The following is a 12,036-nucleotide window of genomic DNA, read 5'->3' on the forward strand; positions in this document are numbered from 1 at the left end:
ATTTACTCCGTGAGTGGCAATAGTTTGAGGAAATCGGCGCAATAGGAGGAGCAATAGTTTACAATGTTCCATTGTATCTTCGCTATGATCAGCTGTCATAATAAGCAGCCTGTGCTGAAGTTCTTGTGGTATATGTTGGAACATTTGACATAAAAATTCTGCTTCTGGATCGCATTGTTCCAAACGAAGGCAAGCTGTTACCGTTTCTATTTCCTTCCATATATCACGATCATCTGGAAAATTCTGAAATCTATTCTAAGGCTTAAACAGTTGTTTACGTAAATATTACTTTCATCATATAACATCAACACTCACATCTCACTGAAGCATTTCGCTGCCTCCTTCACATTTTTGGAAAGTTTCTCAATGCGGTATGCTTCGAACTATCAAGTAAATGGCATAATTTATTATTGCAACTATAACTTCTTTATTTTCTATATGATACATCTTAAGCAAATAATTTCAATAATAACTGTAAACTAGTAAGTATGAAATGACAGTAACCTGAACTTTAGCACTATGAGGAAATAAAGATCTAGCAGTGATCAACCAAGATTTAGCTGCATAAATATCAACCGGTAGTGCATCTTTTGCACGCATTATTAAATAATCTTCTTTGGATAACTGATTGTTATCCGTACCCGACGTTTTTTCTAACATCTTTATACAGCCTCAGAAGTCCTGAATGTTATATACTTTATTAACGATCTAACTCTTGCCCGTGCTCTTATTACCATTAAGGTACCATTTGCAATATTACCAACAGAATACGGAACAAACTGTATTACTCGCCATGGTGGGAATTCTATATAGATTTCTGCTTTATCTACAAGTACAAATATAAATGTCATGTATATCAAAGTACGGTATATATCAAATTTGAAAAGAACAAATAAATTAATTATTAAAAAGATTTATTTATTCATTCTTTTTAACCAGTATATAATCATTGAGAAGATTTTATACCGGTTAATTTCAGACTACTCGCGAACATTTTCCTGACGATGTACCTTTATTTGTTAGCACTGACAGTAGGAAATTTTAGAAAAAATGTTGTACGTCTAACAGCGAAGGTATGATATCGCAAATCCTGTGAATGATAGAGGCCGTCACTTTTCCATACGCTCTTGAGTAGTTCCATTTATAAAGATATAACAGGGAGCACTTTGAGGTGGGAAAATCCGCTTTACTCCACGACGCAGATTCTGTTGCAACTTTAGCCAAAGCTTCCTTAAGTGGTAATGGCGCTTTCGGCTTTATAGCCAGAACTTTTCTGAATTCCAGCAGAGTGCCGGAAATAAAGCACGATCGGTGCACCATTTTTTTGTTTTACTTAAACAAAACCAGGACCTCTGACGAGACTTCCTTCTTCTGGATATCGTTTAAAACTATCCCTCTTACTTCGCACGATCCACGAACCTTTGTAGAGTTCTTAAGGATGTATCTTATGCAAAAAGTACGGTACGAGCGATTGGTATCTCCCTTGTCCATTGGCTGTGTTCTCTAAATGACAAAGGGACGTCTAAATTACAAGCGTTCGAATGATTTCGAGCGGAGAACCACGCGGGAATGGTAAGGATATCGTATTCGTCTCCAACTAAATTTTGCGTCTACGAGGTGGTTAGGGGATGCACGCTCTGCGGCTGTGTTTGTTACCCTCTGTCTCGTCGCCTCTCTCCACCCCTTCAGCCACAATGGCATTAAAATTACCAAGGAAATTCAATTCCCAGTTGGAAATGTATCGCGCACGTGTAGGTCATACTCGTATAGACGATGTCGGTGGTAACGTAGGTAAAAGACAGGGGCGTCGAATCTCTGGGCTCTTACGAGTACGTTTCTAAAGCCTCCCCCTTTGAACCACTCATCGTCTCCTACGCATTATTTCGTCCACGAACCATACAAACTTGTCTTGCCAATATTTGCTGTGGATTTTCACTGTCAACGATCGAGATATAATTATTACTACATATGCACCGCACATATGTCATGTAACCAATCAAAAGAGAGAGAACATTCGTTTTCGATCATTCTTTAGAGATCCGTGGCAAATCGGAACGCAGTTAGCGAATGGATGAGAAAAGTGAGAAATCGAATATGCGAACCAGATGGTAGACGGCCCTGTCTGAAGCGATACAGAAAGGCGAATAACACACGTGCAGCCCGCGTACACACGCGAGCCCGTTGCGGATAGCTTAGGTTGGTTAGTTAGCGTGCAAGTACACGTATCAAAGGCACTCAGAATCCGAGCTTAACAAAGCCAGCTTTGGGTTTACCAACCGTGTCACGTAGTACGTGTATACCTTACCTGCTCACGCTTCGCAAAACCTAAACCTCTTGTGGCCCGTCTAACTTTGGTCTTAATGCGTCAACAGGGAGGGATAAGTTTCGTTGGGGCAATTAAAACTAATTACTCCCGTCCGTGGTGGCATCGGCTAACCGAGGGACCCTTGTGGCCCGATCGTTCCTAATTATATACCTACCTCGGCATTCGAATCTCGTTAACCGCGGGAATTTATAGAAAACACTTCGACAGGCTAATTGGTTACGATTAAATTAGTAACGTTACCCGATTCTCATCGGTCAAAGGCATCGAACGCAACAATGTCCACATTACGAAACCTAGAATTCTCTTCAAAATTCACCCGTTCCCGTTTAATAGTTATACAGGGAAAAATGAAACACAGGTATCATGGAACGATTAAAGAAAAATGGATTTCCCGAAAGAATAATGGAAAATTTCAAGTTTCAATTTCCAGAACGTTTGACGCGACTTAACGACTAAGCGCGCGCGGAACGCGTTAAAGACCGCGGTGTAATCCTTTTCCATTCTACGACGTAACTCAATCGAAAGGAATCGCGCGATTCATCCGTTCCGTTTGAAGAACGAAGATGCGCGTGGCGATACTTGTACATCCTACTGGCGAGCGCGTGTAACATAATAGCCGCCATAAGGCTGAATGAATTTGAAGCGGATTAGCGTGACGCGTCCAGGTACGGTGGCGCAGCGGTATCGCAAATGCCCAGGCGGAGATAGCATCGCGAATCTAGCACGGTGGCGGCGCGTCGTCGGATGCCGCGCGAGGGGTGTATCGAAAATTTCAAGCCAAATGTGCAACTAAGTAGCTACTTAGGCCCCATTTGACGCAGGGGATTCGGATCGCATTTGAATGGGAGATTTTACCCGCCGGATTTTCGCCCCGAATTGAGCCATTGTGTCATTTAAACCGGACCACCTGACGGGCCTCTTGACACGCTATCGTTTGCCTTTCTGCATTTTAAATACCCTCCTCTCCGCTCGGTGGTCCGTTCTACTTCTCCGTGGAACGTTGCCTCTGCCTTCGATCGGTACCGAACGATACTGGGCGGCAATTACGAGCTGCGATAACGAATACGGACGTTCCGGCAGCTGACTCGATTACTTTTTCCAAGCCACGGCGTCAATCTGCCCTAGAGCATAACAGGACGGATCTAATAGCTGGCTCCACGCCCAAAAAATTAGCTCAAATGAATAAATACGTTCTTGATGGGTGGCGAAAGTATTGACGCTTCTCTCTCGATTCAACGCTTCTCATCGTTGAAATTACAATTACTTTCACCGTTCATACTCAGCGGTTTAAACGAAGAAAATTGCGGCGGTCTTTTGCAGCGCGTAACGTAATTCGAGTAGTACGAGAGCGATCGCGATGAAAAGAAGGTGGGAACGATAGGTTGATCGACAATATTTTATCGAGAAACGGCGGATGTTTTGGCACCCCAGCGTACAGAAACGGTCACCCCTCTTGTAGTACACGGCACCCCATCTATCGAATTATTTTCATTCCGCGATAATTCACCCCGCCTAATACGGCATCCCTACCTCCTCGAATCCGGTTGCGGAGGTGATTCGAGCATTTTGATGGAAATTCGAAAACACGCGAGACGCGCGAGTCTCTCTCAGAATTCATACGAGGAGATTAGTAGGATTTATCGACGTCCGCGAGAGAAGCGCCATTGAAACGCCTCCCCGTACGTCTAACTTTCTATGCTGGCGCAACCGTGTGCTCTAACGGAGTTTCGTATAAATTTAGAAGCAAAGTCACCCCCGCCCCGTTTGATAATCTCGTGAAACGACAATGGCTTAAAATCGAGGATGGTAAAAAATCGGAGGTTCTGGCGTGTGCCCATCGGCTTAACAGCTCGTCACGCGTGCTTTCCGGGCGGAATCAATGCCATTAACGCGGTCCGAGCGATTCGCCGAATCCTCGACCCGTGCCGAATCTACCGGCCGGATTTGTACGGCTGATTTCGATGTAATTTTTGGAAAGTATACGAGCGGAGACACGATAATCCGTCGCGAGCGGTATTGTCGGCGCGAAATTGAATCTCGTCAATTAGATTTTCGGCGTTTACGGTTGGTTAGGCGTACGTACTAGGCGGGCACAATGGGACCGGAGTACGTTTCCTGGACAGCTGTGTCGAGTGTCCGCCTCGATACGTACACTTTCGCCCGGACGCCACCCTCGTCGCACTTTCGCATTATTATAATGCGGCCTCGGGCAGCCTGATTTTACCGGATCACGAGCCCGTGTCTAATTCATTGTCCGTCTTTGCTCCAGCCGCGAACGATTCCGACTAATTGGCGGCGAATTTTTCGAGTCAAGGATTTCGGGGTTTCACGGCTAGAATCTGCACGATTCACGTTGGTCGAGGCTTCCGGACGCGTGTCGTTCCACCAATCGAAATTGTACTCCAACTTCTTCTTCAGCGTTGCAGCTGGCGGAGTAACGATGGTGATTATTTAAAAGTGTGTCAGTTTTTCTGCCATAACGTGTGCTAGCTACACGATGCTGGAGATGCGCAGCGATCGCAAGAAATATTTGGAGGATGTTAGATTCATCATAGTATATATTTAAATGTCGATCATATGGAAACGAAGAAATTCTAAAAAGCTAACTGCGGCAATGACAGCGGTGGCATATTAAATTCCCCGTCGTTTCATCATATCTTCGCGTGGCTGGAAAAATTTTAATATCGAGCAAATGGAATCTAGAAACCAATCAGATATGTATTACAAATACTTTTTGCAGTTCCTGTAATTTCAAGTGAACACGAATTACATCGCGCTGTCTCGGGTATAAGATTTTCGATCATTAATCATATACACGAGGAACGTGACTACAGTCGAGGCTCTGAATAGGTACGAACGTCCGTCGATATCCTCGCGTGAACTTTCGAGAAAAACAATCGTCTCGCCTGCTCGTGGAATTGATTGAAATGCCTCGAAGAGATCCCCGACCGAGCGAACTCTCTCTCTCTCTCTCCCTCTTGAGATTTGAATATTCCGCCGGACTAATTCGTCTCCGACAAAAGATGCCACTCGGTTGCCCTCTCCGTCTCGACCGTGCGCGATTCCCAAAGGGGAGAGAGGAGGCGAAGTTCCGACCCGCGACGGGCGTCTTGGTTAATCACTACAATTGATATTCCGCTGATATCACCGCCACCGAGTGACGGAGTAACGCGGTAACGAAGTAACCCGATTAAAGGGAGCCTCTTATTGGCCCGCTCTCGCTCGTTCTCTTCAATCGAGTTACATGATTAGCTGCGGGGTGCGAACGGGGCGCGAGGAAGAGGGTAGATTCTTCTCGCGGCGAGCCCTCACCATCGGCGCAAACATCAGAGGGACGGGCCGTTATTAGCATTCTCGTTATCGATACCGATCTGATCGAGCTGCCCGCGATATTTTATCATTATTATCTCGCGATCGATCGATAACAAGCTCTGCTACAAGAAATAAGGACACGAGGAGCGAAGGGACCGCACGCTTAATGACTGCAAATTTCGAGGAGAAATAGTAGGCTCGAGTGTGGCAAGTTTTCCGTAACGATCGGCATAAAATTTCCCTCGTTTATAAACAGAATGATTATCGAACAAATTGGTAACGTATAACGCGTACTTAAAGATTTCAATTTTCTACCAAACGTACAAGTATTACAGGTAAGAAGAAACGGAAGTGAAACCAAAGAGGGAACTTTGTACCTTAGAACAAAGTTAGAGCCTCGAGAGAGTGTTCGTTCCCTCTCTGTCAGGGTTTCGTTTAGCTGGGATGTATCGGCGACTTCCGGCGAACGAAGGCAACCAGTCGGAGAACCTGCGCTCGCGTACGCGCACCGTGGCTCGTCAAAGCGAAATCTGGAGAACCGCATCACGCAAGGGCGGTCGCAATACGGGCCGTTGATTTCCGACGTTAATGACATATTTGCGACAATAATGTTCTGTGTAAACGAGTATATTATATAATGACGAAACGGGCGGCTCGCGAGGGGAAGAGACGCGGGTCCCGGCAGCGTCGCTCGCGTTCAGGCAACGTCCACGAGTTCCACGGATCCGTACGCGCACGGATCGGTCGTTACGTGCAGGTCGTCGCTGTGCTTCCCGGTGTGCAACCGATGTCCGTGCGAGCGCTCGCCCATACGGAGGAGCGCGGACGATCCAGCCAGGCAGTTTCTTGTCGACGTGTGGGTGGAAGATACTCACGGTCGCAGGAAACAGCGCATCATGGTAATAACCGTCATCAAACGACGACCACTTAGAATCAGGCCGGGATCCTCGTGGAAAATTCGTCCTTTTACCACTGCTCGCGGAAACTATGGCTCTTTCGACGATAACGACGAGTCGACGGTTTATTTTTCGCTCAGTTCTCTGTAACTGTACGCGCTCTTTCCTCTAAGAATATCTGTGGATACTTATCTTCCGAAGGATTTCTTGGAACAACACGTTGATTGGAATTTTTCAATGATTCGATTGTTTCTCTTCTCCTTAATTCGAGTTAGACTTTTAATCTTCGCGATGTTTTTACGTGAAATTTGTAAAGAATCGCGTGGCAGTTTGAAGAAGGAAGCGTTCGTGACTTAATCGATGAGATGGCTCGTTAATTTCATAGCGGCGGTACTTTGTTATTCACGGCCGCAGGAAACAGCGTGTCATGGTAACAACCGTCATCAGAACCGACCAGTTTGTACCTACGAAGTCGGATTTGTCGTGCAAAATTAATGCGCTGTTCATATCGTTCGCGAAAAAAAAAGAAGAAGAAACGTCCGAGTTTTATAAATCCCAAGATTCCCGTTCAACGAAGACATTCGTGTTTCGTTGTACGAGACGATTGATACTAAAAATTTCATGTTCGCATCGAGTCGGTATCGCGTAACATTGTGCTTCTGGGCTATTTTCTATCGGATTAAAGTATCGTTCGCTAACAAGCATTCGTGACGGCGACACGGTATTAAACTGTCCGCGATATCCGCCATTTGAAAACGAGCGACGATGGAAATAGGCAACGAAAAATGGACGTCAGAGAGGGAGAGAGGGAGAGAGAGAGAGAGACGGATGGACAGACAGAGAAATTACAGCCGCATGCTGCGTTCAGGAAACGGCGCATTCTATTGTGCTTTTGTCATAGTTAAACTGTCAGGCCAATTTTGCGTCGGGCCAATTTATGCTCACGTGTCCCGATGTACTCGCGGATCCCACCCCCTTCACCCTACCCCGCGACGGCTTCGAAGTGGCACGTTATGCTGGACTGCATAATTTTGCAAAATTTTCTGCGCTCGTACAACCGCGAACGAGAAACGGGAAGGTGAACCGGACTGCATCCGCGTCGTTTCCAGGCGCGTAGAAAGCGCGGTCCCGCGTCGAATTTGATTGGTATCGGGCCCCACAGGCAGAGGACTCGTCGTCGCCCTCAGCCTGTTACGTCCGTCGTTTCATCGATGTTATGCTAATCGTACCCGGCGAAACGATCCTCCATTCCGACGTCAACTTGTCTTAGCGTCGAGCCGCGTCGAACGAGGACAATGAGAGGTGAGCGGCAATGATCATTACGATAATTTGCAGTTTAGCCTGAACGGCGATCGCGATTTCGTTCACGTACGAAACGGAACGATTCGTTAAAATTCCACAGCGGAGTTTACATCGACTTAACGATCGGAAGGCTGTTCTCGAGCGGCTGGGAAATCGCGAGTGGACGGGACCAGCGGGGCAATTAGCGTAATTAAATAATAATTGAAAGGAGAGAACGGTTGGTCGAGAGAGCTAGTAACCGAACCACGCCCCGTGGCATTCGTGATATGCCAGCCAATCGGCCGAGACCGTGATTTCCTCCCGACTCGTCTTAATCATACGACCCTATAACTATCCTTTAATCGAAAGACCCGCCTCACAAAGGGCCGCTCCGAGCCATGCACCGTCGCAGAAGTATCGCTCCAATCGCGGCCGTTCCAATGAATCGACCGATCACCGTCTTTCCGACTCCGTTTCCAAGTACCAGTCTCTCTCTACATCGGTAGTCAAACACGGCCCCACTTCGATCGGTAAATTCATCTGTATCATCGACAAAGATTAGCGTGTACCATCGAGAGCAACGATTTTGTTGCGACGCCGGCAGAATTTAAACTCCTCTCATGCATTATGCATGGTACGAAAGTGAAACAAACTACGAGCGAAAAACTGGTCCGACGTTCGCAGCGGCGCTTCCAAAAATCGATCGCGCACGGTAACGTTACGTGAAAATCGATCGCGTAAGAACTTCGTCTCACGTGGATCGGCAATTCCTCGATTCGCTCTAGAAAACGAAGACGAGAGAGGTGGAGAGGGTGGATCAGGACTGAAATAGCAGAACGATACGCGATCCAGGATGTTGGGTGATGTTTTAATTCGCGACACGTATCCGGACAATTAGCCGGAGCGTTAAAGTATTCGACGGTTTCAAGGAAAGGCGGTCTTGCGCGCTTAAACGCAGTCAACTTCGGCTCGACCCGGCTCGACCGGCAACACTTTCGATGCCCGATGTGCATGAATAAAACATTCGCTCGTAGAGGCAGCCGATGCACGAGTTGCGTGTACGCTCGGCGAGAAGAAAAAGAAAACGAGCCGCATAATGTCTAAGAAACGATATTTTGTTCGCGTTCCCGTGGAATCGTAATTGCTCGCGCGAGGCCGGCGGGACCGGAAGGGGCTAAATTATACGGTAAATGCGATCAGTTCCGATGACGGGGAATATTAGAGGACCGATGAAAATTTTAAACGCGCGGCAAAATGAATTTTCGAGAACCGTTACGGAGGGGTGGTCCCGACACCTAGACCCCTGTGTTTCAACGTAATTGCGTTAGGGCACCGCCGCGCTTTTCATTGTACCCGATGACGTCAGCGGATTCGTTCTCCGCTAATGAAACACTCGTCCGTCGTTGCCTTCGGAGCTATACTTAAGCGTCAACCATTAACACGCTATCAAAGCTGTACAAGTACAGCGGCAGACAAGTTTCGGTCGAGGTATGTAGTTGGATTCAAAGCTTGTCGCATTCCTCTTTCTTATGTCCCGTGGCAAATAGCTCCCTCCGTAGTTGGTATGTTAACCCGAGCTTCCATTCAACGGTCGACGTTCACCGAACGCAAACTGGTGAGCGCGATGGAAAAAAGTAACGCGACGCGATCATTTTCGGGATGGGGAGAAGGTTGGAAAGTATACGCGCGTTTCTCGCGTCCCGATGACTGCCTGGAAGCTCGGCTTCGCGAAGAGAGGACGCGTGCGAGGACAGAAGTGGATGGCTGGTGGCGCGAATGTGTGCGGGCTGCTCGTGTCTTCGAGTGCCGGCGCGATCTTCCAATGAAATTGCAGTGCATATATATACACCGGGTGGTACAAGCCGGCGCAGACGCGCCACGGAAACAAGCAGGAGGGTGCGTATTTCCACCCTCGACTTGGGCTGGTAATGCCGTGACCGGGGTGTGAAAATCAGGAGCGAGCCGCGGCGGAGGCGGAGGAGTCGGAACAGAAAGAAGAAGGGTGAGCAGCGCGACGGGATGCGGGAGGGGGAGGTGGTTGAGGGTGAAAAGTGGAGAAAGAGGAGCAGAGAAGCGGGAGTAGGAGTAGAAGGGTGAGGTGTGGAGGCGGAGGGAGGACGCGGTTGGGGAAGAGGGTGAGAAGCTGAAACACCCCTGGGTCCAGCGAGCTAGGGAGGATCAGAAGAGGCAGAACGGAGTCGAGCGGAGAGAGGGAGAAAGAGAGAGATAGAGAGGGGGTTGGATAGTCGAGTGAGAGGGAGAGATTGCCGCCATTTTACAGTGGCGCGGATCTGCATAACGATCAGAGACTGTCGTGTTTATCAAAGCTTTTCTCCGCCATCTGCATAATTTTCTGCCGCGTCAGGGATAGAGAGTACGGGCGGCGAGCGGGAGGCGCGACGGGGGTACGGCTAGATACCCTTGCTCTCCACTCTCGAGTGCATTTTATGTGCACGACTTATGAAACTTTAACGCCCTTACGAATAAATTACTCGAGTAAGCGCCGGTCGCTCTAGCCTTCCGGACGCGTGATTGGGCCATTTGCATTTCAAGTGAGACGAATTAATAAAAAAATATTTGCCTCAGTTCTGGCGGAGGTACCCGGGGAGCTATTAAAATAGACGTTTCAATGTTAAAACTGTCTTGTCGCGCGGACGTAATCGCGTATTTATTCTCCATCAATTACCCGATTCCGAGGCGGCGGAAAAGTTTCGCCCGAGGAAATCAACGAAATGAAATTTGCAAGAAGGCGGATCGATGCACCCCGAAAGTGTATCCACGTCGACGTACGTGTCCGCGTACCGGGGCATCGACACGACCGAATTCCCAAAGCAACCGTTGAGGAAGAAAAATATTTAGTGACAGCCCCTTGCCTATCGATGGGGTGGTACCCGTTATTAGGACTCTTATTAACCCAGCATATGGACTAGAAGGGCGATTTCAGATTACGATCTCGTGTCTTTCTCTCCGTGTCGGTGATCGTGCGCACAGATACCGCAGTTTGCAGTAACAGGTCCTATTTCAAGGGATTACAGATAGGGCTAATCTTTATCGGCGATCTTCCGTTTTCAGATCTCTCATCTGAAATGCAAATGTTCCTATCTTTTAAACCATACGAGAAATGTTGAAAAAAAGAAAACCGTTGCGCTCGTTGTGCAACGTTACGCTTTAATCGTACGGTGTACAATTACGTATAATCCCCTCGTCCAACATTTTTTGTCCTCGCGCGTATTAGTCGTGAAAAGCGTGCTAATAAGAGTATCGTTGGAACAAAACCTTCTACTCTACAGGTATAATGGAACAAGCTTTTTGCGAGATCCTCGAGAGATCGATCACCACCTTCGTCGGGGTGAAAAAAAATTCATTAATCCATTTACTAAAGAATTCAAGGGTGGAACGGTTAACGCGTTAGTTCACCTGATTTGGAGGCTTAATGAGCCCGTTGACACTTTGATGCAGGGTGTCCCGCGTGTCGCCGGGGAATTGCCAGTTCAATAATTCAGAGGCTGGCCGTAATGGAACTTGTCCGCGGGACTCGATCTATCATAGGAAATTGCACGGAGCCCTTTTACCGACGCTCATAAGAAACATACATATTAGAAGAATAACAGTGGGCTGGCTCGTAACCCCGTGTGTCTCTCGTTCCGTTTCCCGAGAATTGATTAGAGCCCGGAAATAAACCGTGCACGAGTGTGGGTGCATTCGTCCGGCGTACGCGCGCGCTCGAAAACGATCACCGACGTTCCCTGAAAGACCGAATGGACTTGATAAAAAGCGAGAACGTCGTCGAGTTATGCAGAACCACTGGGTGTTCTCGGATACGTACGTCGAGGCGTGTAACGATGTCGGGGACCAAGGTGATTTCTCGAAACTCATCGTATCATTATACGTTCGATACAGTTCCCCGGCCTAGGTGGCTGACGGTTAATTAGTCATCGATCATTTTCACGCGTTCGACTGACGCGACACGATTATTCCAAGCTTAACGAGCTAGCGTTTAATGCATTAACGACGATCAGGATGGATTTGGTACTTTGTTCGCGATCGGGAGAGAAATATGACGGGCGGAGGAACGATTAATTGGTGCACTCGCTTCGAAAGCAGAACCGGTTCGAAATAATCGTCGATTCTGTTTGCGCGAATTTTTCCGGAAGCTCTGAGCTCGTTCCATCTGTCCAAAAACGGGGGAGGGAGAGGGGGAGAGAGAGAGAGTACTCCGAC

At 47.7% G+C, this 12,036-nt stretch overlaps 1 protein-coding gene across 3 annotated transcripts in view; it reads right to left on the reverse strand.

Moving 5' to 3' along the window:
• The window catches only part of Ints10 (integrator complex subunit 10), a 38,862-nt gene that overhangs the window by 1,950 nt on the left and 24,876 nt on the right, over positions 1–12,036 (reverse strand). The window contains exons 1-3 of one of the 3 annotated variants that reach the window (XM_076899304.1): positions 505–688; positions 316–383; positions 7–250 (exon numbers count right to left, since the gene is read on the reverse strand). In XM_076899304.1, the coding sequence (XP_076755419.1) occupies positions 7–250; positions 316–383; positions 505–660 (468 nt within the window). In that variant the 5' untranslated portion in view covers positions 661–688. Of the gene's footprint in view, positions 1–6; positions 251–315; positions 384–504; positions 689–12,036 lie in introns of those variants that run through there. The other 2 variants (XM_076899303.1, XM_076899305.1) reach the window with 2 other exon arrangements.

This window comes from Xylocopa sonorina, chromosome 8 (assembly GCF_050948175.1).
Source record: "Xylocopa sonorina isolate GNS202 chromosome 8, iyXylSono1_principal, whole genome shotgun sequence".
Taxonomy (NCBI): Eukaryota; Metazoa; Arthropoda; class Insecta; order Hymenoptera; family Apidae; genus Xylocopa; species Xylocopa sonorina.